The 26,862-nt window shown below is 35.3% G+C and overlaps 1 protein-coding gene and 1 pseudogene across 13 annotated transcripts in view; both read right to left on the bottom strand.

Moving 5' to 3' along the window:
- Positions 1 to 276: 276 nt before the first annotated feature.
- Positions 277 to 26,862, bottom strand: part of RBBP8 (RB binding protein 8, endonuclease) — a 102,478-nt gene continuing 75,892 nt past the window's right edge. For all 13 annotated transcript variants that reach the window (XM_045850021.1, XM_045850029.1, XM_045850032.1 and 10 more), the window contains 10 exons: positions 25,147 to 25,259; positions 22,757 to 23,651; positions 22,552 to 22,678; positions 20,307 to 20,395; positions 19,010 to 19,127; positions 15,018 to 15,161; positions 10,540 to 10,609; positions 7,016 to 7,112; positions 3,665 to 3,806; positions 277 to 2,381 (listed from right to left, as the gene is read on the bottom strand). In XM_045850021.1, the coding sequence (XP_045705977.1) occupies positions 2,284 to 2,381; positions 3,665 to 3,806; positions 7,016 to 7,112; positions 10,540 to 10,609; positions 15,018 to 15,161; positions 19,010 to 19,127; positions 20,307 to 20,395; positions 22,552 to 22,678; positions 22,757 to 23,651; positions 25,147 to 25,259 (1,893 nt within the window). In that variant the 3' untranslated portion in view covers positions 277 to 2,283. The remainder of the gene's footprint in view (positions 2,382 to 3,664; positions 3,807 to 7,015; positions 7,113 to 10,539; positions 10,610 to 15,017; positions 15,162 to 19,009; positions 19,128 to 20,306; positions 20,396 to 22,551; positions 22,679 to 22,756; positions 23,652 to 25,146; positions 25,260 to 26,862) is intronic.
- Positions 17,778 to 18,563, bottom strand: LOC123826300 (annotated as a pseudogene).

The raw sequence follows: 26,862 nt of genomic DNA, 5'->3' as shown, positions 1-26,862 counted from the left end.
GAGGGGAAGGAGAGAAAAAGAGAAACATCAATTGGCTGGCTCCCATTTGTGCTTTGACTGGGGAATGAACCCAAAACTTAAGTAAGTGCCCTAACAAGGAATTGAACCTGCAACCTTTTGGTGTACACAATGATGCTCCAACCAACTGAGCCACCTAGCCAGGGCATATATACATTATCCTTTAAAGAAAAGTTTGAAAGTGCGCAATCTGTCCTATACTCCAGTTTTGCATTTAAATGCATCCTTCTGACTCAAGTGTTTTTAAAAAGTATTTCATGTCTTTACTTAAAGGTAGAGCTAGTCAGTAGCAGATAAAAAGGGAGAGAGGTCTCAGCTTACACAACCTTATACAAGGTGACTGAGGATAAAATGATAATGCTAATTATAAAGGGCTAGACTGCTAACTTGTCAAGCTACTCTCAGATAAATAATCTCTTGCTGTGTCTGCTCTGGATGCTTTTAAAATAGTAGAATCCACTGGAGCTCTGGCTGCACAACCTGGTGGTAACCTATTCAAATCCAAGTATTTCTCAGATTCCTGGTTTTTAGAAGCACTTGCCAATTGCAGATACAAGATCTAATTCTGGAATCAGGCAAAAATAGGCTCTAATTTCATCTCTCAGTTATTAGAGCATAATACAGTTCCTGGCATAGATTATGTGACCAATGAATAGTTTCTCTTATTTTGGGCGAGATTAAGTAACGGCCAGCAGAGAAAAAAAATCAAACAGGACAGATGAACAATTTGGGAAGGAAAGAAAAGTGCTGAATAGAAGTTATGATAGGGTGATAAAAAACTCAGAATCACATTCAGAGCCAAACGATGTACACAGGGGATCTGACATATAGTAGGTACTCAACACACGTGACCTTCTTTTCCTGTCTTCTCTGTGGGAACACACCTGATGCCATTTACTCACACGAGAACCTTGATCAATGGGCAAGACTGAGCAAAGAGGTATTTAGGACCTCTGAGAAGACTGTTACCTGCAAGATTACTTAGATTTGAGTGAGGTATTCCATTCAGTGTCTTGTCCAGTCCTCCTTATGTTCCGTATTTTGCCACATATAATGTGTGCCCATGTTTCTGGCCCAAACTTTCAGGAAAAAAACCCTTTCATTTTAATCTTTTAATTTAATGATTTATTTATATTTAGATACTTGTTTTTTGTATTATAAAGGAATTTTAGCATTTATTTTTAACATATTACAGTACAAGAAATTTTATGCAACAAATAATTACAAAACACAGGAACAAGATACGAGGTATTTTAGGCACTACCTATGTATAGTGCACATCCTTGTTTCCCTCCAAAAAATTTGGGCAAAAAAGTGCACAATATACATGGCAAAGTACGGTAAACTATCAAGAAGATATGAATTAAAGGGATACACAAAAAAGACAAAGAGAAACAAAATGCCACTAGGAAAAGGTGACACAAATGTGTTCGGTCATCTTAATAACTCAGACACTAGGTCCAAGAGTAGCAGCAAGTTCCTAAATAGAGAAATCTATTTTGTTGTCAAACTGGAAGTTCAGAACATTAGTCAATCCAGAGAAATAATAAACTGAACTTGAACATGTGGGCAGAGAACTCAACAAATTCAGCTTGAAAATTGTACCAGAAAAAAAAGTGTAATGAAAAGAAACCATGTGAGAAACTAAAATATTAGCATCAGATCAGAGGATGATGTTAATTTATGTTATATGCAAAAGGAAAAAGAGTTGATATTTGTGGTCACTTCAAAAGGAACATACTATACAGTAGTACTTCATTTCAAGTGACAAAAGAAAAACACTGGAAAGTTAAAATGACTATTAAAATTTAGCCTTTTTAAAAAAATGACTTAAATGTCAGACATTCAGACATTGGAATGACCTGCAGAAGAGTAACTGATGAAGAGAATGAAAATTTGTAATGATTAACACAAAATCACTGCTGAATGTACTAACAATGGAAGACAGAAAAGATCTGAAAGGTAACAAATCACAGACTATAATTATCATATTTTCAAAACTGTAATTAAGTAATAGCAAACAACTCTTAAGAGTGAAAAAATGAAAGTACCTTATTGTTTAAAGGTGCAAAAGTATGAAAATACACAAAAAAACTTATCCATATAGTTGTGTGGTGGGGAAATGGGGTTTAAAAGTGTGCTGAACAGAAAAATGACTTATAAATCATTTTACAGAAGATTAAAAAAATCAGTGTTTAATATCACCATTAGCTATAAATAACCAAAAAGAAGAAATTGTTCTCTATCATGTTTTTGCTTCAACATCTAGGTCTTCTGCTCCTTGCCTTTTGGAGAAAAGATTGCATTGTAAGGCTGCCGCCGCTTTGGACGAGGACAAGGATCAGAATCTTCTTTAATGTAACCTTAAAAACAAATTAGAAATTGAGAAGACTGTATTTGCAACATAAATTTCTTTCAGTACATATCCAGTAGACATTGTCTTACTTAATGACTTATAAGTTTACATGATTCTTCTATTAGCTGAGTGATGCTGACCAGTGATGTCACTACTTAGCATCACTTTCCTCATTGACACTAACAATAGTAGCAACAAACATTTAGGAAATGTATCATCTACATTATCTCAGACAACACATTCCTTTGAAGGAGCTTCCACTATACCTATTTCACAGATGAGGTAATGGAGACCCAGTGAAGTTAAATCACTCAAGTTCCCAAACCTATGAAGTGGAAGAGCTGGGACTTTGCCCAAGATCTGTCTAACTCCAGAACCAGAGTTCTTAAGCACGTTCCTAATCTGCCTCCCACAGGCTGCAGTGGGGACAATGGCTAAACACAAAGCTTTATTATTACAATAAATTCCAGGTGCTTATCAAAAAGACTTTTTGTAGTAGCTATTTCATTAGATGACATGCCCCTACACTCTCCAGACTATTCGATTCTCCTCAGGTGTGTAAAATCGTGTGGTCTGCAGGAGAGAACTGTGCTCCAACCATACCCCTAGGCCATATTAGCAGTGCAAACACAGGCTCACATCCAGACTGCCTAATTTTGTATGAGGACCAGGCAGAGACATCATGTCAAAGAGGACTTAATTTGGCTTGTTAATGGAGAAAGTGTAAATACAGTAATGGCTGTCAAAGACTGCATTCTTTTGGGAAAACTATCTTACCACTAAATATATGAAACACTCAAGTTACATACATTCTCAAAATATATTAAATATAAGTGTCATATCTGAAAGAGCTAGTTGCATGTCAACAATTTTCTAAGCAAACAAAGGTCTTTTTTTACTCATAAATGGTTTAAAAATAACCAGCATTCTGGTGAGGTTTTAAAATCTTAAATTCATAGTTGTTTTAAAAAGATAAAACTTTGCTGGCAACTTGTATAAAACTATTTACTTTATTAAAAGTCATTTTGATAATAGCATGAAAGAGTAACTGCTTTCTCAAATTTGGATGGTAAACCAGGATCATGCATACACAATCATGCTGAAGTCATTATAAACAATTCCTGATTCTAATGAAATTAAGAGTTGGAGGTAAGCCTTTTATCTTTAGGAATTTGTTTTTATGTCATAAAACTATAACCCCCGGTAAGGAGAACCATGGAGAAAAAGTCAGACTTGGGCATAACTGTATTTAAAAAAGTAATTTGAAAATGTTATAATCTGTACTCTCACCTCTTTCCACACAAGTCTGAGTGGAAGGAAAACCAACTTCCCAGAAGTTCTCTGGTGTGTTGGGTGGAATGTAGCGGAATCGGTGTCTTGAACAGGAAGCCAACTTCTTTTCTCTTTCTTCTACTGGAATGTCTGCATAATACTAATAATAAAAACTGGTAAGTTTTTCACTTAGGGATAATAAATGGAGTGTTATGCTTATTGATTATAAACTTGAAGCTAAGAAATCTACTTATTGAAAAATTAGGGATGCTAAGGAAACTTAATACTCCCTGATGATAAGTAATATCAATTACTTACTAATAGTAGTTAGTGCTGGTCTGTGAAATGCTTGCTTCACAAATGAGAAAAGGAGATTGTGTTACAATGTAAATCAACATACCGGCCTCCTTGATCAATAAAGTCTTACAATGGAAAAAAATGCCAGCTGAACTTTACAATGAGCCTAGTGATACAGCTGATTTATTGGTGCAAACTCTTCCCCTCCGTCAGACCAGTGACAGAAATGCAGAGGCCTGCACTTTGAATAGCACTTTCTCAATTGTTATTTGGATATAATGTATGTTTAAGTAATTTTCCTATCCCTACAGTTTTTTAAAACACAAGTTTAAAGGCTCTGAATGCTACAGGCTTCATAGCTTTACCCTTAAACTGCACTTTTCAATTAGATCAAAGGCATGCAATTTTTTGTAACTGCAATCATAAAGACCCTGAACTTCATGCACGCAAGGATAAAACTTATATATGTGCAAACTGTACAGGTCTTCAAGCTCTAGATCTAAAGAAAACAAAGCAGTACTGTGAGGTTTAGAACACCAAGGATCACATAATCTAGCTAAGTTCATTTTATATTTGAGAAACTAAAAATCCAAGGATAATTTACCAGATATCACTTATTGAAAGTGGCAGACTTAGAACAAAAATTAAGTTTGAAGTAGAGGTTTTTCATACATTTTTCTTTTATACAGTTTAATTAAAGGCTTTTTGAGTATCTCCAAAATAACTTTTTGGGGGGTATTTTTTCATTATCCTCATTGCCTTTGTTACTTTAGCCTGGGAAGTGGGATGGGCTGCCCTTCGACAATCACAGTTATCGATCAATGTTTGAGAAACACTATCACCCAATTACAACATACTCAGATACAATGTAGGCCTGTGTGGTTTTAACACAGTAAGCAAGTGGGAGAGAGGTAGAAAATGAAGTCAGAAAAAGTGGGATACCAGAGTTTACTGTCCTTGATAAGGGCTTTAGATTCTATTTATTAGTGAGATGAGAAGACACTTAAGCATTCTGGATAGAGGAGTGACATGATTTAATCTTTACTCTAAAAAGATCATTAGGAAAGAAATCCATTCCTTGCTGTGTGAGAAGTGCACCCTAGAGAGGAAGAATGAAAAGAAAAGGGGAATGGGGATGGGGGTATATGGAACTCTCTGTACTTAATACTCAGTTTTACTGTGAACCTACAACTGTTCTAAAAAGTAGTTTATTAATAAAAATACAAACAGATACATGGAAGGCACTTTAGCAGCTTTTCCAATAGTTCAGACTAAACATGATACCTTGGTCCAGGGGTTAGTGGTGGAGACAAATGACTGAAAACAGGATATCTATCAAAGGCACAATCAGTGGGATTTGCTGATAGATTAGTTATTGAGCCATGAGAGAAAGAGTAAAGGCTAACTACTCTTAAAACATAAGATATATGTTTTAAACAACTAGAAGGATGGGCATATAGTAGACAAGAGGTGAGGTTTGGGAATTGGAAGTAGAAATTGAGTATTTGCTTTTGAACATGTGAAATGTGAGATGACTATGACATATCCACATGTGTATTACATATTCCACACGAGGAACAGGTGATGGGATACATTTAGGAACTGTAAGCTTATAGGGAACATTTAAACGCATGGGACTGACACTTTTACCTGTGGTCATGAGGAGTAGATTTACCCTCTTACCTTAAACTAAAACAATGGAATAAAATGCATGAAACAATGTTTTTCAGAGACTATAAAACAGATAGCACAGGAAATTAATCCTGAGAGAAGGAAAGCAATTAATAGTGTTTCTAGCAAAAGAGATTTAAAAAATATATATATATTACAATTTTAAAAAGATTTTATTTTTTTTTTTTTTTTAAAGATTTTATTTATTTTTAGAATGGGAAGGGAGGGAGAAAGAGAGAGAGAAACATCAATGTATGGTTGCTGGGGGCTGTGGCCTGCAACACAGGCATGTGCCCTGACTGGGAATCGAACCTGCGATGCTTTGGTTCGCAGCCCGCACTCAATCCACTGAGCTATGCCAGCCAGGGATAGATTTTATTTATTTTTAGAAAGGGGAGAAGGAGGGGACAAGGAGAGGGAGAGAAACATCAATGTGTGGTTGCCTCTTGCACGTCCCCCCTGGGGACCTGGTCTGCAACCCAGGCAGCATGTGCCCTGACCGGGAATCAAACTGGCGACCCTTTGGTTCGCAGGCAGGCACTCAATCCACTGACCCATACCAGCCAGGGCCACATATAATTTTATGTGCTTGGTTATAAAAATTTCTAGCCCAGAGTTGTTAAAAAGGAAATTTGAAAGAGGAAGGAAGTTGTTGAAAGCTGACATCTGATAGCTAGTGAGTAACAGGGCAAGAAACAAAAATGGCATGTTTCAAGAAAACACAGAACCTGTCTATTTATGAAACTATTTAGTAATAGGATAATTAGTACTATCTACATATTATAACTGTACTATCCAAAACAGCCACTGTACGAAAGAAAAATATAATTGTGTTCTAAGGATGAAGTAGTAGAGTCTATTCATTACATTTTGTTTAGAAAGGAAAATGGGGGAGGAAGAGCTTATGGCTGTATCTGTTATTTAGAGAAAAAAAAAACCCAATTATAAGCATATCTCATTTCCAGAGTATTGGTGTGAATAATAAATTTTATAAAGTTTCCTGTTGGGATATTAAAATCCACCCCCTGCCCCAAGTAAATACATAAGAGCCTTTGCTACAATGTAACCCAAGGGAAAATTTTAAGACAAAACAAAACAAAAACAAATAAATACAGAAAAGGAAAATGGCACAAATGTCTTCAAGTGGTAATACGAACTTGTTCTTAGACTCCAGATTCACTAGTAAAAATGTAAGAGAAATTAAGGGCTTTCGTTTTCATGTTTATGTCTCTCTGGTCCCAGCCACTATACTCTTTATTATTTACTCTGTTATTCCTTGCTTAAACTAGGTTTCTTGATACAAATGTAATTTGTATCTATGATTTTTAAATAATGCATTCATGCTCTATAAAGCCATACTGTAAAATACCCCAACTGAACAGTACCGATAATAGTACTTACAATTTCACATTCCTTACATGTGTGTCCAAGCAATTTTCTTCTCTCTTCTTTTTTCCGAACCACCTCAATATGAGGAAAATTTTGTAAGCCAGTCTCTCTGGGGAAAAGATGAATTAAATTTAAAATTACTGGTAATCTATTTGTTACTATAAAGATATTTGATTCAGGTTTTAAATTAACAAAGGTGAGAGCCCACGGGAAAAAATAATCCCAAAACATTCATTCATTTTATTTGAAATGCTTATTCAGTATGTTAGAAAAACAAATATTTCTTTATTCATTCTTCACTATATATTTATTAAGTGCCTGCTATACGTGAACATGAAGTATTTTTATGGATGTTTTTCTCTGAAAAAGATGAACCACTGCTTCCTTTTTTTGCCTCTGGCTAAAAATAATTAGATTAGGAGATAAAATATAAAATAGCCTAATTAAAAAAAATACTATATTATTAGACTCAGGAATTAGTATTCTATAACATAACTAAGAAAGAGACTACTGCTTCTGTTAACCTGGCTTTCTAGAGCTAAGAACCCATATTTCAGGGCTAATCTACTCCCTGCCAAAGAACAGTTTCTATTTGTATGTCATTTGCTCTAAAAATCTGTTATGCTGCTCCCATCTACCCTACCTTCTTCAAAATACTAGGCAAAATTATCATTTATATTTGTCCTCAAATGGATCAGATCCTATTGTGAAGCATTGGAAACCTCGGAAGGGTCAAAACCACTGAGGTATGGATCAAAAAGGTGTGGAGTACTCTGGAAAGAAAATCCCATGGAAGCAAATAACATTTTTTGAAATTATTATTATACTTGTATCCTGCTTAAAAAAAACCCCAATACAGAAAAATCCAAACTGACAAGATAGGTAAATGAAAAGTTATGTGATGGTGTATGTATATACATTAATAATAGAAACACCCCTGGTGAGTTTAAACAATCTTGCTCACAAAAACTGAGTTTTTAAAAACGACTTGCTGGTAACACATATTCTACTTTGAGGTATTTTGGTCACAAGCGCCTCTGAGTGGCAAGCACTTTTCTCAAAAACAAACAAAAAAATAAGCTTTAATTATTCTAGTTCAAAGTGTATGAAGTTATAGGTCCTTTTGTGCCTAAACTCAAGAACTTTCAAACTCTGGAGTAACCTGTAAATTTAAAAAGGGAGAACAAGAAAGGATACACAGAAATACTGCCACTGTATTTTCTTCCAGATAGGTATAGAATCTTGAGCTTACACAGAATGTAATTTGGCCATATCCATTCTTCTGAATACTATCCATTCTGTTTCTATGTGTGCTGTAATACAGCAGCAAATTAACTAGTACACTGGCATCTGTAGTAGACCTCGAAACATCATCTGACAGGTTACTAAGCTTCTTGTCCCTGACACGACACAACCCACCTACCCAGTGTTTACTAGTATTCTCAGTGGGGAAAGGAACTACGTGAACTTGGAGACTTTTACCACCCCTACATCTTTATCCACCTCCTGTACCTCCAGATACCTAACAGTTTCAGAATAAATAAAACTACTTTTTAAAAAAGTTAGTGAACTCCTAATATAAAACACCTGAAATCACTCTGCAATCTCATTTCTAGGAATCTATCCCAAAGATACACAGGTGAAAACTTGAGAAGAAAATGCAAAAGGCTACTCATTGCAGTGTTATGTATGTTAGCATTACTATGAACAACTCAAATGTCCATCGCTAGAAATAAACTACTATGGTACAGTCAATAAAGTACTATGAAACTAAAAAAGGAAATGAGGAAAGGACCATATATTACAATGAGTGATTTAAATAAAAATAGCAAAACAGAGAAAAGCATATATAGCATTCTACCATTTGTCTAGGGGAGAGAGTTTGGCTACAAATATCTATACTGATAAAACCAAACTTGGTTTTATTTTAAAAATAGATGGAAGATCATAAATTTTAAACAAATAATTACCACCTTCAGGGATAGGAAGCTAACAGAGTAAAGCTAACAGATAAGAGGTTAGACTTATTTGAATATACTTTGTTTTGTAGCCTCTGGTATCTTGTACATAATTTACCTAATTTCAAAAAGAATTAAATATAAAACAATTCCTAAAAAATAAAAAGCAAAATAAAACAAACCTGGGTACTGAATTGGTGGCATAACCACATACAAAATAATTGTCTGAAGCAACTTTAAAACACAAAAAGTGTTAAGCCATTTTCCTAAATCATATGCTTGGCGATAGTCTGTGTTATTCTGAGACTGTTTTGTGTGTGTACTGTGGAATAAAGTTAAAGGAGGAATGATGTGGGTGGGACCAAAAAGTGGAATTCTCAGGTGGGAAAGCAGGTATAGATGTGACACAGGAAGTTACGTAAAAATCCGGTAGTCCTGAACTTAAATTGGAGCTATCGGTATAAACAAGTGTAGTTCACCTTACAAGACAAAATAAAACAGAAACTTTTATTTCTAACTCTGTCTACCTAAAAGGTCTAGAAACAATGACTAGCAGCTGCAATGGGCAACCCTCAGTGGCTAGACTGTGGCCTAAATACCAGTTCTCACTTAAAAACACAACAAAAATCAAAAAACAAAAACCTAGGACTCTGGGAGAAATGACAGATCCTGGTAGATTCTTGGCCAATGGCGGGAAGTGTGTCAGGGACATCTATCATACCAGGAACAAGGGAGCTGTGAAAGATGATTAAAGTCGGATCTATTCAAAGAGGCTTCAAGTGGGCAAAGATGGGACAATTTCAGTATCAGTAAGTACAATAACTGCAATGGACTGACACATCAAATACATATAAATCCATGAGTTCGTAATGATAAAAAAAAACCCTAGTCACGTTTGGGATGCTAGGGTACAATTTCTTTGAAAAACTGGTAAATAAAGAAAAACAATTAGTCATTTAGCCACAAAATGATTGCTTTTATCTGTTAGAGTCTTATAGACATCAATAAAAATGTATCTTAGTCTGTCAGATTTCTAAAACTGACAGAAATAAAAAGTATAAGGAATAATTTTGCTTATTGAATGACTCAATTTGTCATCATCATAACTTAAAAGGGAAAAAAAGCACAAAAAACCTTGGGAATGAATTACTAGGCCTTAATTCATTTCTAAAAAGAATAATACATGATTGAAAGTTACAGAATTTAGCAGAATGTGGCATTATGGTTCAAAATCAACTTGCTTTGAAGGTTTAAAAATCCTTATAATTCTGAAGCACAACCTAAGGCTTACCACCTACAGCCTTAAAGTTGTAGTACACAATTTAAACAATTCCCAAAGTTCATATAAACTTCACAATAGAATATTTTTTATAATAAAGCAGAGGAAATAACTATGACAATTATTTTAAAAATGTAGTGGTGGTAAAAATTTCCTTATTTATAAAATTTGCCACTTTTATAAAGCTTGAGTTCCAGTTTTGTTAGGGTCAAAAGGTAAAGAAACACTGCACTATGCTCCGACAAAGAAAGCTGTTTCACTTCCAATCACATTGCTGGTATTTATCAAGACCAACTTACCTTCCATTATTTTTAAAATATGGCTCCACAAATGCTTTCTGTATGACTTTATCTTGTGCATCACCATGAGCTGTAAACAAAAGCAGCACACCAAAAACTGAATGCAGAATTACTAAGAAATAATTAGCTTTTTGGGGGGTGGGGATGGGGAGTAAGATAGGGGAGGAGGGACACGTACCAAAACTTCCATTTTCATTGGGTTTCATGCTCTAGACCTGTGGGCAACTCATTTAAATTTTTAATAACTTATTTTCCCCTTTCTTTTTCATCTGCATAATGAGCAAGAATGCTAATTATCTCACCTCAAAATTACTACTAAAGAGGTAAAAATCGTATGTCTAAAAGTATTTTAGATTTAAAATCTATATATAATAGTCTTTACACACACAGAAGAGAAACTAAAAAAAGGAAAAGTCTCTAATATACTTTTATAAAAGCATTTTAGACTTTAAAAGATCTCTTCTATCATTTGACACCAAACAACAAGACACCTTTTAATGTTTCACTTATCAGTCCTGTTGATTTTTATGTGTCTTTAAGGTAGGTTATAACTAGGAAATATAGAGATTAAAAAATTTTATCAGAAAATCAAAAAACAACTAGAAAAACTAGAGCTCATGGACCCTGAATCTGAAGTTGTCTAGACTCAAACAGGCAACTGATATCACCTGTTCAAATAATCAAAATTTACTAAGCATTATGCTAAGTTCTGGACATGAAGTATAGAATGAGAGTGTCCAGGTCTGTTGTCCTCATGGATTTTACATGCAGTGAGGGAAACAGACATTAAGCAAGCAGGGTGTTAACATTAAGCAAGCAGACAGCTAAAGGCTTATCTGAGGAAGAACATGTAGGGAAGTAACAGATGAATAACAAGAAGACAGCCATGGGAAGAGGTAGGAGTGTGGAATGTTCTAGGTAAAGGTCCTGAGATAGGAAAATGTTTGTAAGTTATAACATCTAAGAGAAAGCCAGTGTGGCTGAGATTCAGCAAAGAGAGAGAGAGATGTTGGAAGAGATGACGATGGAGAGGTGGGCAGGTGCCAGATCACAATGGATGCTGGAGACCAAAAGGAGTTTGAATTTGAATTTTATTGTTAAATACAACAGAAAGCCACTGAAGACTTTTAAAGAAAAAAAAACAACAAAACTACTTTATTGAGGTATAATTCACATACACTGATTTTAAGTGTACTATAAATTTTGACAAATGTATATTCCAGTGTACATTTCAAGACGAAGTACATTTCCACCATCCCTGAAAGTTTCCTTGTATTCCATTGTTTTGCACAAGAATGCTCTCTCATGTCTTCTTGTTCCCCACAATCACTGATTTGATTTTCATCCCCATAGTTCAGTCATGCCTATTTTAGAACTTCTATTAATGGGATTATATAATATGTATCCCTTTTGATTTTTTGCATTTTTCTAACTCAATAAATTTTGGTGATTCACTCATGTTGCTAAGTCTAGTAGTTCCCCTCTTGTTGTTGAGAAGTCGTATTCTTCATAAATACACTACAATTTCTATTTATCTGCCTGCTGATGGACTTTTGGATTGTTTCCAGTTTTGAGCTATTGTGAACAGCACTGTTATGAACATTCCTAAATACATCTTTCTGTGAGCATGTTTTTTATTTTCCTTGGGTGTATAACATGTACAGGAGGAATTGTGGGGTCACATGATAGGTGTGTGCTTAAATGACAGAAAACTGGCCATCCTCAATAAAGCTGTTTAAAAAACCCCACTGAATTGTTTTCCAAAGTACAATTTTATAATCCCACCGGCAGTGTATGAGAGCTCCAGTGGCTTTTCACCCTTGCTGATGCTAGATATTACCAGTCTTTTTAACCACTGCAGCAGGTGTGAAGTGGTATCTTTGTCCCAGATATCCAATAACGTTGAGCATCTTTCTCATGTGCTTATTGGCCATTCAAGTACCTTCTTTCCATTGAAAGGTTTTTAAGCAAGATAATACAAGCCAATTTATATTTAAAATAAATCACCTTTGATTCTCTTTTAGAGACTGAACTAGAGCAGAAAAATAAGTGTATAAAAAGACCGATTAGGAGGCCTGTGATGGGAGAGAGAGGAGTGGTGTAGACGAGGGTGGTGACTACAGAGATGAAGGGATATGGAATGCATTTTGGAAACAGGACTGCCAGGGTATCAGATTGGGCATGAAAGTGAGGTGAAAGAAAAAGATGACTATCACATCTTTATCTTTGGTAAATGTGAGGATAGTAATGGGATTTAATGAGACCCTAAAAGACAGGGAAAGCTCAAATTTGGGTAGAAAAATAAAGATTTTTAATTTGAATATATTGAGTTCAAGGAATTTATGGCAAATAGGTAGTTGGATTGAAATCTGGGGTTCAGAAGAGAGAATGAAGCTGAAAGCATCTTTTCCATTTGGCTCCAGAACAGCAGCACATACTCTCATTTCCCTCATGACAATGTCACTGGCTGCAGCTGCTTCTCAATTTCCTTTGCTGGTTCTTTATCTCTGTTTTTAAAGTTGCCATACCTCAGAGGTAAGAACTCAAAATGCTTCCTTTTTATATTTACATTCAATACATACTTTGATGATCTCACTCAGTTTCACGGCTTTAAGCACCAACTTGTGGTTGACCTGCCCCTCAAAATCATTTCTGTATTCTGGATTTTTTGGTCCAAACTCAACAAACATCAACTGCCTACTAAACAACTCCATTTGAATGGCTAATTTAACATACCCAGAACTGAGCTTTTGATATCCTCCCCCAAACTTGCTTCTTCCTATATGGAAAGACTTGGTAGAACTTTTTAATATAAGGGTCAAGAAAATGAAATAAACAAACAGTAAGCCCTGTATTACACACTTGAGTGACTAGGCAAAATAAAAACATCTGAAAGGTAGGACATAAATGGAACTTGGCTTGGATGTGTTAAATTTAAGCTGTTGACGAAACACAAAAGTAGCAACACTAAGAAATGTAGGACTGGGATTCATCAGGTAAGTCAAACTAGAGGTGCAGATTTGGGATCATAACTTCAAAGGTGGTTAATAAAAGCATGAGAGAAAATGATGCGAGGGAAAAAAAACCAGAGTATTGGGGACACTCTAGAAAAAAAAGCTGTCAGAGTTCAAAAGAATGGTGGAGCACTGTCACAAAAGCTAAGTGAGAAGAAATTTTGGGATTGGTCAGGATGAAATGTAACTTAAAAAAAGAGAGAGAGAGAAGTTAATTATATCTTTTAAAAGAATATCTTTTTTTTTTTTTGAAGTGAAACCAACTTGCAAAAGGCTCTTCTTGAAGGAAAAAAGTGAATTGAACAGCTGTAGATTTTAATCACAAAATTTGCTTGACCACGTTTTTGCCATAGACCATGCAAGCAAAGCATGCCATTCTTTGTCTGCATTTAGGGTCTCATTCATTCAGAACTCAGACTTGTCATTTTAAAAACCTGATAGAAGCATAAGGAAAAAATAATCAAGACAGACTGTATCACAGCAGAAGTCATGCTCATTTAAACCAGCATAAAAAAACCCACCTTTGCACAACATTAAAAATTTTGACTGTTTTGCTCACAGGAAGAAAATGAGATATTTAGAGAGAATTTTAATTAACTTGCAATTTAGAGCTTCTCTTAGAGTATGCTTCTTTTGGCTGCTACCCAACAGTACAAACTACTGCTTCTTATAAAACAAATCTTAAGATCTACTTATCTATATACATCTATACTTAATGTAACTATTTATCTATATCTTTATCTATGTAGATATATATAGAATCTTTATCTATGTAGTTATATATAGGTAAATATATAGTTACATTAAGTATTTTGTCTGGGAAGGTAAAGCATTCCAGCAGGACACGAGCCTGAATTTTCTGCAAAACCCTCTTTTCACTCTATTATAATCATTAATTTATTGCTTAAAAAAAGTTTCTAAAAAATTTTATAAACTTTATGCATATATTAGAGAGAAATCTATAGTATCAAGTCAAGATTAACCTCTAAGTCTTTTAAAAAAGATTTTATTTATTTTTAGGGAGAAAAGAAGGGAGGAAGAGAGGGAGAGAAACATCAATTTGTGGTCACATGACCCCCGTACTGGGGATCTGGCCTTCAACCCAGGCATGTGCCCTGACTGGGAATTGAACCAGTGACCGTTTGGTTCACAGGCCAGCACTCAATCTACTGAGCCACACTAGCAAGGGCTAATTTCTAAGTCCTGAGGAGTATTTCATAGTTATATAAGGTGTTAATATAAGGGGAAACTGAGTGAAAGTTACAAGGGAACCCTCTAAACTATTTTTGTAATTTTTCTATTAATCTGGAAAAAAAAGAAACCAGTGAAAAAGAAATTTATACAAGCAACATGAAACTTTAATAGTAAATATACCTCATTCAGCCTCTGTTAATTAGCCTCATGACTTAATTTACTGAACTCAGTGTAACTAAGAAGCCATAATTAGTAAGAAAATAGCCTTACTGTTTGGTTTCTTTGTGGCAGCTGAAAATTCCTCCTCTTCCTCTGCTACTTGGGGATAGCTATCTGCCAAACAGGACTCGTATTCTTCATGTGTTGTCCGATCAAACATATCTTCCAAACTATCATTCATTTTTCTTTCTCCATCTACGTAAAAGACCATTGACTCAGGAAAACATGCAAGCATTTTGCTTTCTATATAGACTAAGGTGAAACTTTTAGTAACTGCCACAAAATAATTCCCATGTACATGAGGCAAGAACAAACCCCCAAGTGTAGGTAGTTACTGTACAGTCACAACACCTTTATGTTGTGGCTTTATGTGTCCTTTACTTATGGCAAAGAGAATGCTAGTTTTTGTTATTCTTTATTACAAACATTAAAAATCTTTTTTTCCCTATCAGGTCATGTATAATTTATACTAAACCAAAAAGAGTACTATCAAAGAAACTAGGAAGAATAGAATATATATCATAATGAATAAAAAGTACTGTTTAAAACATAGTGTGTACTAAAAAAAAGCTGACATCAAAACCTCTATAGACTTTTGCTTACCTGCTTATTTTTCTAATATGGCAGCAAAAAAAAAAAGTATTTTTTTGCATTAACACTTGGTAGTACTGTTAATGAATTCAATTCCATATTGGACATGCCAAATGGTAAATTCATCTTCTTAGTATTAACTACATTTCCCATTATATAATCACATTTAAAAAAAAAACACCAGAATTTACTAAAAACAGAAATATATTCAGTTAGCTAATAAATATGGCAAAACAGAAGCCTACTGAAGTTACACTATAAAAAACTACCATCTCCTCCAACCCATGGAGCTCTAGCATCCATACTGTATTTTAACTTCTCCAGCACTAACCATCATCTATGATACCAGATATTTGCTTGTTTCTTCCCTATTAGAATGTAAATTCCATGAGGTGAGTATTTTTGTTTTGTTTACTCATTGTTTCCAGTTCCTGGAACACTTCCTAATATAGAATTACATCTCGATATTTACTAAATAGTTAAACATTTGTTATTTCTCATTTTGAGAGTCAAATGTCTAGATAAAAGAGAGAACTTCTAAGTGCCAGGCAGTGTGCTAGGCATTTCCATAGCATTCTGTAACAGTTAAGTCGCTAATGTTTTTTGGGGGTCTGACTTGTGCTATAAAATACTTGAGTACAGAGACTATATCCTACTGATCTTTCTATCACAACATCTGTAAGTCTTAACACAGAGCAGGGATACAAAAAACATTCTGTGAGTTGAAATGTTAGCAGCAATTGGGAGTTTTTATTGGTGTTTCATTTTTAATGGTTTCTAAGTATTAACAAGGTTTACCTTATAGGTAAAACGGGCAGACTGTTTTTTTCCAAATACAGTCTCAGCGATATCTCCTATCCCATGCACTGTTCTTACAATGTGATCTTGACACTCCTCCCACTGAATAGTGAGGGCCAGGTTTGTCTTGCTTTGAACCTAGCAGGTCTTTCTGACACCATGTAAGTGCTGAAGCCAGATCATAAAACTGTCATTCATCTCTATCTTGCTCTTTGGGGATTCTCACTCTGGGAACTTAATCTCCTTTTCCATGTGATGAGAGGGCTTAAACTAGCCTTCACGGAAAGATCATATGGAGAAGCCTTGAGACTGAATGAGGAAAGATGCCAAGTCACCCCCATCTGTCTAGCCCTCTGCTGTTCCAGCTCCAGCCACCACCTGCCTACAGCTGTGTGAGAGGCCCTGAGACAAAACCATCCAGCCAAGCCCTTCCTGAATTTCTGAGCCACAGAAACTATGAAAGAAAATGTTTTAATCCTTTAAGTTACTGAATTATTATGTATCGACAGTCACACACCACCTTATTTAGCCAAAATTATTTGCTCAAACTCTTTAGTTGAAGTTCCAGTCTCACTTCTACATGATACTTTGTTGAAATATATTGGGGGACTATTATGTTCTTTGAATCAACTAGATAAATTGGAAGCCAAAAGTAGTCATAAGTTAGTTTTTCCCCTTCCTACAAAAATGAGAAAAACATTGCCAGGAAATGATATCATGAACAAAATAATTTTAAATGTAAAGTACCTTCTTAAGAAAATTACTTGTGTCATTCACTATAAAAAGACAATACATCACTGCTAAGGTTTTTCTTTTAATAGGTACTGTCCTCCCACAACTCAGGCAGCCAGCTACTTGAACATATGAATAGTTATTTCTAAAGAACAAAGAGTTAAATTATTAAAATTTTCTCTCATGTACTGCATTTAGAGAAGCAAGAGATAAGGTGTTTCAGAAGAAGACAGGCCAAGAACAGCTATTTCATTATTTAGCCCTGGGCAGGCAGACTGCAGAATCAGACATGCAAACACGTCTGAATATCCTCAGTTCCCAACAGCTAATGGTTGGAAAATGCCTCTGCTGTTTGCACTGCGTCGCCAAGTACCAGGTCCTACACCTTCAATTCATAAGGATGATAAATGAAACTAGCTCCAGTCTAGCTGTTCTTGTGTCACAAGTCCCTTTAGTTCAGAATGTTGCTGAGGTGGTGTCAACCATATTCCACCCAAGTTCACCTCTTTTGGAAAATCAAGGCTTTGGATGAAGATTTAACAGGTTTTCAACACAAAGGGCATAAGACCCTAGTTTATTCCTTTTTCTGTAAAAGCAGAGAATGGCAGACTAACTATTGTTCTTAGTTTACTGTTAATTTGCAAATCTAAACTAATTCTTCTCAGGATATCCCCCTCCCCCATTTTTGCTTTATGCAATTGCTTTCAGGCTTAGCAGCATGAGTGGAGAAGCAGACAGGTCTGTATGGGTCTCCTCTAAGGACTTGCTCCCCTTCTTTGTCCACCTAAGTCAGATGTCCAACCTGTGCACAAATGTGTCCATTGTGATGCCCAACACAGTGCCCCAGGACATAGCCATGGCCAAGTGTGCCATTTTGGGCCTAATGCCTAACAGTGCCACCAACTCTGCCACAGAGGCTGTGACGTCCCCACCACAGTGCTGCTGCAGGATGGCAGTGGTCTGTTTGATGTACTTCATCCTGTTCCTCCAGAAGCCCACAGGGTAGACGAGTGTGCCCAGCATGCTGTCATCTGTGTGCAGAATGCCATCCACCATCAGGCCCTGGGCCTGCACCTGCTGCATGCGCTGCTGTCACCTTGCTGGTCCTGCTGTACAGCACCAGCGACAGCATCTGGTACCTATGCACCTTTGGGGAGCACTGGGGTTATAGTAGTGCTCAGCCCCCAGATGGTCCAAAGGCATGTCCGTCCCATTCCTCACGGTGTGAGGTTTGCCAGCTGCCGCTGCCAGTCCTAAGGTTCCTAGCTTGGCAACTTGAGTGGCATGGTCCCCTCTCCTCTCACCATCTGAGGCCTCACAGGCTATATTGAAGATTTGTGCCTTCTGCTGGTGCTTCACAAGGCAGTGGCTTTCCCTTCCTTCTGTAGTCACCTCCCACCTCCAGAGTAGCACAGCACTCCTCCCCACACCCCGCAGCCTGGACCCAGGTCTCCCACTCCAGCTGCAGATCACCATTCTCATGCCCTGGCTTCATGCCAAACTAGCAAACTTTTTCTTCAAGGGTCACAGAGCAAATATTTTTAGGCCTTGGGGCCAGGCAAGTCTCTGCAGCAACTACTCGACTCTGCTGTGTCAACAAGCAGCCATAGACAATATATAAACAAGTGAGTGAGGCTGAATTCCCATAAAACTTCATTTATAAAACTGGCAGCCAGTTGTGGTTTGCTACCCCTGGAAACAATCTGAATTCTTTCTAAAGTAAATTGATTATGGCTAAAAATTTTTTTTCCTCTGAAATATTGGAACTAAGCTTTACTAACAGAAATCTGATATTATCAGAACAGGGAAAGAAAACTCTTGGATTTATGGTGAAGAAATCACCTGTGCTTACCAATGCAATGGTAGGACTATAAACTTCCCCCCATATTTTTATTAAAATAATTTTAAAAATCAAATCTTACTTGGACTTTTTTCTCCCTTCTGCTCTTGCTTCTTCATTTTTAAAAGCACAGTTTCACTAACCAATGTAGAGTCCATGTCCACTGTCTCTCCTCCTGCTAATCTTGACTGACTGCCATCCTGGATATTTAAAAATTCAAAATTTTAACAATTACCCCTTTATGGCTTTATATTTACTTTAAAAAGCATTTCTAGTAAAATACATAAAACAAATCTTACCATTTTAACCATTTTTAAATGTACACTTTAGTAGCATTAAATTTTATTTACTTTTATCTTTTAGGAATATAGACAGACTCAGGTTTTATTGCCTGTAAAATAGTTTAATTTTGATACACAAGCATCTTCTCTCCACCCGACAGCAGCACCTGGCCCCTCTGCACCCTGGGGGACTGCTGCCAGGGGAGGGGCACTCCCTCAGCTTCTCCTTCTTCTTCTCCACTCTGACTCACAGTGGTGGACATCAGTGTGTACAAAGAACAGCAATTTCATAAATCAAACCTGATTTCTTAATAGATATATACTACTTTAACTGATAAATACTTTATTAACATACTACCAAATAAAAGAGAACTTCTCAAACCATATAAATCCTAAATATAAGCCAAGCAAGTTATTTTTACTTTGAATTTTAAACTGTAGTCAATTGGGAAAATAAAAATTTTTTCTTGATAGTACATTATTTTAAAACTTAAAGCACATGATGAATTGTTTTGATAAATAATTATTTAAAATAAATAACTAGCATTTTGTATTATTTTAAAGGTATAATTATATTTTTCAGCAAAGGCCTCTAAAGTCAGAAAGTATTATTGCTCTCTCAGATACCATAAAGTTGGAAGAATAAATACTGTATTTTGCCATGTATAATGTGCACCCATGTTTTTGGCCCAAACTTTCAGGAAAAAAATCTTTCGTTTTAATTTTTTTATTCAATTTTTTATTATATATAAAACCGATTATCGTATTTCAGGATACTACTTTGCATATGGATATCGTTACTGCTTTCTAGAGTTACATTTTTATGCATAAGCATAAATAAAAGAATTTAAAACATTTACATAGGTACAGAATTAGTACTACCCATGTATAATGTGCATCCTTATTCTTCCCTTAAAAATTTGGGCAAAAAGGTGTGCATTATACATGGCAAAATATGGGATTTTTGTTTCTAAATAAATAAATGCAGGTTTTAAGAGGTATGTGATTCTCTCCAGGTCACAGAGAGAGAGAGAGAGGAGAGTGACTAAGAGCTCACTAGAATAATCATGTGGGCTTTGGTTTTACTTTCTAACTTACCTTTGTATCTATTACAGTAATATCCATTTTACACTGAGAAAGGTCTGCTCCTGGATCTATAGTCCACTGGATATTTTCAAAGGGTACATCTTAGATAAGGAGGAAAAAATATATAACAATTAAGAACAGATTTTAAACATTATGAGACACTCAGAATAGAAGAAAAGTTTTGCAAATCATGTCTGGTAAGGTACTTACATCTAAGATATATAAAGAACTTTCACAACTCAACATAAAACAAATATGTCAGTTAAAAGTGAGCAAAAAATCTTAACAGACAGTCCTTGAAAAAAGCTATAGAAATGGCCAATAAGCACATGAAAAGATGTTCAACAATGTTAGCCATCAGGAAAAGGCAAATCAAAACTACAAGGAGACACCATTTCACACCCAATAAGATGGCCTGAATCAAAAAGACAGATAATAACAAGTGTTAGTGAGGATGCAGAGAAAACAAAACCCTCATATTCTGCTGGTGGGAATATAAAATGATGTAGCTGCTTTGGAAAACAGTTACAAAGTTCCTCAAAAGGTTAAACAGGGTTAGCCTGTGGTCCAGCAATTCTACCACTATGTATAGCTCAAAAATAAATAGATAGATAAATAAATAAATAAAAGGAAAACACATCTACACAAAACTATACATCAATATTCACAGCGGGCCCTGGCTGGCGTAGCTCAGTGGATTGAGTGCGGGCTGCGAACCGAAGTGTCGCAGGTTCGATTCCCAGTCAGGGTACATGCCTGGGTTGCAGGCCATGACCCCCAGCAACCACACATTGATGTTTCTCTCTCTCTCTCTCTCTCTCTCTCTCTCTCTCTCTCTTTCTCTCTCTCTCCCTCCCTTCCCTCTCTAAAAATAAAATAAAATCTTAAAAAAAATATTCATAGCGGCATTATTATAATAGTAAAAGAAGTCACAAAAATTATATGATTTCATTTCTATAAAAACCTCAGAAAAGGCAAACCTAAAGAGACAGACAGTTATATTTACTTTTATCTTTTAGGAATATAGACAGACTCAGGTTTTATTGCCTGTAAAACATTTTAGCTTCGATATACAAGCATCTTCTCTCAACCTGAGGGGAGGGGGAGTACCGCCAGGGGAGGGTCTGGGTAAACAGTGATTGCTTAGGACTGGGGAAGAGGATTGGGAATGAAGAATGATTGCTAATAGGTACTATTCTTTCTGTTCTTTTTGGGATGATGAAAATGTTCTAAACTGAGACTATAGTAATGGTTGCACAACTCTGGGAGTATAAGAAAACCAGTAATTTTATAAATTTTGTGAATTTTAATATGTGATTTTTATGTCAATATAATTTTTTTTAAAGTTAAATTTTTAACACTGTTTGAAGGGGTTTTCAATTATTTGTAGAGATACATGACAACTACATATGTTCTGTGTAGTCAGAGAACATAAAGTGGTACAATATTAACTCTAAGCAGATTATGAAAGATTAAGTAGGTATATACTGTGTTCATTATAACAATTATAAACAAATTTTAAAAAAGGACTGAGAATGAAAAAAAATGTTTATGCAGAGATGGAACTCTTGTTGGAAGAACAACTAAAGAATGTGCTTCAGGAAAACAAGAAAATAAACCCAGAATGAAGAAATGACTTTCCAATAAAGAATAAAAGAAAAAAAAAACACTGCATATGAAGTACAGGAATATTTGATGGCTAAAAAGCCCTAAAAAACTCCTTTTAATCACAGCAGACTTACAAAAGATTAATACATATCTACATTACTAGAGCAAACGATGTTTTCATTCACACTAGAAGCTGAACAACCCACATAAATGTCTACGTGTATGTATATGTACATGTTGACAGACACACATGTAAATGCAAAGAAAAAGAACAGGCTATCTATGGGTTGAGGAACAAGTTTTGGATGATGAAAATTCTACTTCATATATTTTAAAATTCTGTGTTAAGTTTTGTAAAGTTTTGTAAAGAAAATAACTACATAAAATAGGTAAATCCACAAAATCACATATAAAAGTAGGTATTAAAGATCTCATTTCATTTTTTCTAAAAGCACAAGGATAATCACATTTAAAATAAATCCAATGATAACTATTTTGTAAACAGAGAAACATGCAGGAAGAAAACATTTTCTCCCCAAATAATTCAATCTCTCCAAAGAATGTAAATAATATATTTAATTAAGATATTTACTATCTTAAATACAAGATAATAAATATAGAGGGGAAGTACTATGTATAGTGCACATACCTTGGTTGTTTTGTAGAGGCTTTGTTCTAGCGATTCTACATGGATTTAACTGAAGAACTGATGCAAGTTCACAGGCTCCAGGAACTGACCTGGTTTTTATTCTTATTGGCTCATGAGAACCAGCACCCTAAAACAGACAGAATCATTAGCATCTAGATGAACTCATAATCATTTAAACCAAAACCCTTGAACATTTAACACAAACCTTCATGTCATCAAAAAGATTCTCTGTCTCCAAAGTTTCACGTGGATGTAGAGGGATTTTAAAGGTAGGCCTTTCCTCCTTTATTTGTAATGGTATTTTGTTATCTGGGGAAGATTTACTCAGGGGCTGGAGGATGCACTCCTGTAAACAGAGCTCCTCTGAGGAATCTTTGGTTTGCACACAGCTCCCGCTCAAGGCCTTTCTGCTTGAGGAAGAGCTCTTTGGAATGGGCTTCAAAGCCTCACAGAGAGTCACTTGCCTAAACCTGATTTTAGAGGTCTCACTTCCTTGGCTTTTCTCTTGACACTGAACAGCTGAAAAGCGATCAGACAGATCCAGAGGTTTATCCATCACATAGTCTCCATTCACAGAAAAATGACTATCCAGTGGAAAAGGAAAAGCATTTTCTTTATCAAAAGAGGCTTGGGGGCAGCTTACTTCATCTTCACTTTCCTCCTCAGTCTTCTTCCTTTTGGATGTTTTGCATCCCAATGGTTTCAGTGGTACCCCATGTTTATCTTTATCAAAAATAGTATTTTTGATGTGATCAATACTGTCCTGTGCACTTATGGGTTCACTTATATTTTTATTTATAAGCATTTGTTTATTAGAAGACTGGTTAATGATCTTGTTCATGTCAGACCCAAGATTATGATGTGCGAAAAGGGAACTATCTTCAGATTTTGATCTAGTTTTCTCTGATCTAGAATTAGAGGTGCTGCTTAAATGTGTTGTTTTCAGATGATTTTTTTTCCCAGTCTCTAAAAGAGAAGGGGACAAACTTGTATTCAAGCCATAACTACTTTTCACATTAGAGGTAGCTCCAAATACAGGAGATGATATCCGAGTAGTTAGTTCTTCTTGAGAAGGAGTCTTTGAATTGGAATCTGAAAATCTAAGAGAATAAAGAGTGGTAAAACTTTTTTCTGATTAAATAAGGTAAAAATTAAAAGATAAGCATGATGAGAAACCATATGCTAATATAGAATTATTAATAGTAAGGTCTTATCTATGTATTATAGATAGATGATTCACCAAGTGTTTACAATAGCGTATAGTTGCTGGCTTCTCTTCTTTTAGCTAACAAAAAGCAGAGAAAAACAATACAGTCATTCTATCTCAATAGCTATAAATATTTTTCCTAAATAATTTAAGTATCTTCACTATATAAGAAAATAATATTTTAATAAATTCAAATGGGGACCCAACTTCTTTTGTTGTTATGAAATCCTGTCATGAGTAACTCCAAGAAACAAAGTTCTTATACTATAGAACTGAACATATATAAAGAAACAGCCTGCCTCTAGCAGAGGAGATAACCTCAGTAGTAGAAAAAGTACTAGGTTTGCCCTGGCTGGCATAGCTCAGTGGATTGAATGCAGGCTGCGAACCAAAGTGTCGCAGGTTCGACTCCCAGTCAGGGTACGTGCCTGGGTTGCAGGCCATGACCCCAGCAACTGCACAATGATGTTTCTCTCTCTCTCTCCCCATCTCCCTCCCTTCCCTCTCTAAAAATAAATAAATAAAATCTTAAAAAAAAAGTACTAGGTTTGTTTGAAGATGGGGAGATGGGTAAGAGCTCTGCCTCTAGTACTGAACAGCTATATGGCCTTAAAAAAGGCATTTAACCTCTCTTACGCTACATTTTTGTTGGCTGCAAAATACGGGGCAATAAAACCTACTTTAATGAATTATTATAATGACAAGTTAAACGTGATATATGTGACAGCTCAGTTTTATATGTGCCTAAAGCCAGCTCTTTTAAAAAAAACCTGGCTGGCGTAGCTCAGTGGATTGAGCTCGAGCTGCGAACCAAAGTGTCGCAGGTTCGATTCCCAGCCAGGGTACATGCCTGGGTTGCAGGCCACAGCCCCCAGCAACCGCACATTGATGTTTCTCTCTCTCTCTCTCTCTATCTCCCTCCCTTCCCTCTCTAAAAATAAATAAAAATAAAATCATTAAAAAAAAAGCAAAATGCTACATAAATAATATTATTAATTCATGGATGTTCTGAAATTAGTCAAAATGAATGAAATGCAACACAATCTTTACACAATCTCATCCAAGCTTTATACAACATCCAGGTTTTGGAAATGTAAACCCAGAAGGGATAACTGAGTTATTAGAAGGGCAGAGTAGCAAGACTGGGAACTCTTAAGCACTGCTTGAAGTACAGAAAGAATCTAAAAGTAACATCCATTTCTCTGCAGTAATGCAAAAAGCCCACAACTGGTCATAAACTGAAGAAATTATTTTTTAAAATAAAAATTAATACAACCAGAATAACAAACTATATGTTAAGGGAGAGAAATAGTTTAATTTCATGGAACTCAGTGTAACGGGATTTCACCAACAGTTCATAAATTTTTCACCAAAGTGCCCCCAATTACCTTAAACTATCTTCAGTTTTTCTTGTAGACTCCTCTAAAGTGTGTTTCTTGTGATCTCCTTCTAGACAGTGGTAGAGCTCATCACCAAGAGGGCTCTCGGAACCTTGAGATTCCTTCAGTAGTAAAATATAAAGTAAAATATGATGAAAGACTATTTTTCCTTTAAAAGGATGAAATACTGATACATGCTACAGTGTGGATGAACCTTAAAAACAGGATAAACAAAAGAAGCCAGACTCAAAAGCCACATAATGTACAATTCAATTTACATGAATTATCCAGAACAGGTAAATCCACAAGGACAGAAAGCTGACTGGTAGGATGCCAGAGGCTGCAAGTACTGAAACAAGGACTGAATGTTTAACAGGATTTCCTTTGGGATGATGAAAATACTTTGGAACTAGATAGAAGTGACAGTTGCATAATATTGTGAATATACTAAATGCCACTGAATTGTATACTTTAAAATGGTTAATTTTATATTATGTGCATTAAAATTTTTTGTATTGGTTTTACAGAAAGAGAGAGCGGGAAGGAAAGACAGAAACATTATTTTGTTTTTCCACTTCTTTACGCATTCATTAGTTGATTCTTGTAAGTACCCTGACTGGGGACCGAACCTGCAACCTTGGCATATCAGGACAACACTCCAACCAACTGAGCTACCTGGTCAGGACAATGTGCATTTTTTACTACAATCAAATATAGAAGCACATTTTAAGTTTTAAGAGAGAAAAGTGTTAATATTTTACTTGTTTGTAAGTACATTCTACTACTAATATATATATATTATATATATAATATATATTATATATAATATATATTATAATATGTAATAATTATATAATATAATATATATTATATAATATAATATATATTATAATATATATAATATATATTATTTATAATATATATTTATAATATATATTATATTATATAATTATTACATTATATAATATATATAATATATATATAATATATATATTATTCCGTTCCCTCCCAACAATTATTAAGATGAAAGGAAAGGAATAGATATGATTATTTATTCTGACAGGGGATGAATTTAAAAGGCTCCTTTAGAGAGCAGTGGTCCTCAAGGCCTTCAAGGCTTAGTGTTCTAGGCCTTTACTCAATGATCTAGTTTAATAAATATACAAGTCAACTGGGATCTTGTTAAAATACAAAGTGTTCTTTCAGTAGGTCTGGGGTGGCACCTGAGATTCTGTATCTCTAACAAACTTCAAGATGATGCATATGGTGGTGGCCTGTGGATCACGTCTGAGCACCAAATCCTTAGAGATCAGCTCCCTTAATCTATTTGGCATTTAAAACTACTGACTTGCCAGGATTATGGGTAGGAGAAAATTAAAAAACATTAAAACACATTTAAAGTTCAAATGTTAAAAACCACCACTATCACTTGAATATGGATTTAAAACTAGAAAGAACAATAAATTACCCAAATGTAATAAAAAAATCAATTCAAATTTTAGAAATTCAGTAAGTATCAAGACCATTTTATAAGAGCACATATACATTTACCAACAAAAGCATAGGAATACTATCTTAAAGTGTATCAAAGTAAAACTTCCTTAAGATTGAAGAATTCAAGTTTTCAATTTTTAGGCACCAATTAAGAAAAAAAGTAAATGTGTCTGATGTAAAGAAGCACCAAAATAATGAAAAAAAAAATCATGGGGTCAGTTACTGACCCAG

This window comes from Phyllostomus hastatus, unplaced genomic scaffold (assembly GCF_019186645.2).
Source record: "Phyllostomus hastatus isolate PE091 unplaced genomic scaffold, TTU_PhHast_1.1 phas_contig_80, whole genome shotgun sequence".
Lineage (NCBI taxonomy): Eukaryota > Metazoa > Chordata > Mammalia > Chiroptera > Phyllostomidae > Phyllostomus > Phyllostomus hastatus.
This window is presented reverse-complemented; position numbering and strand designations above follow the sequence as displayed.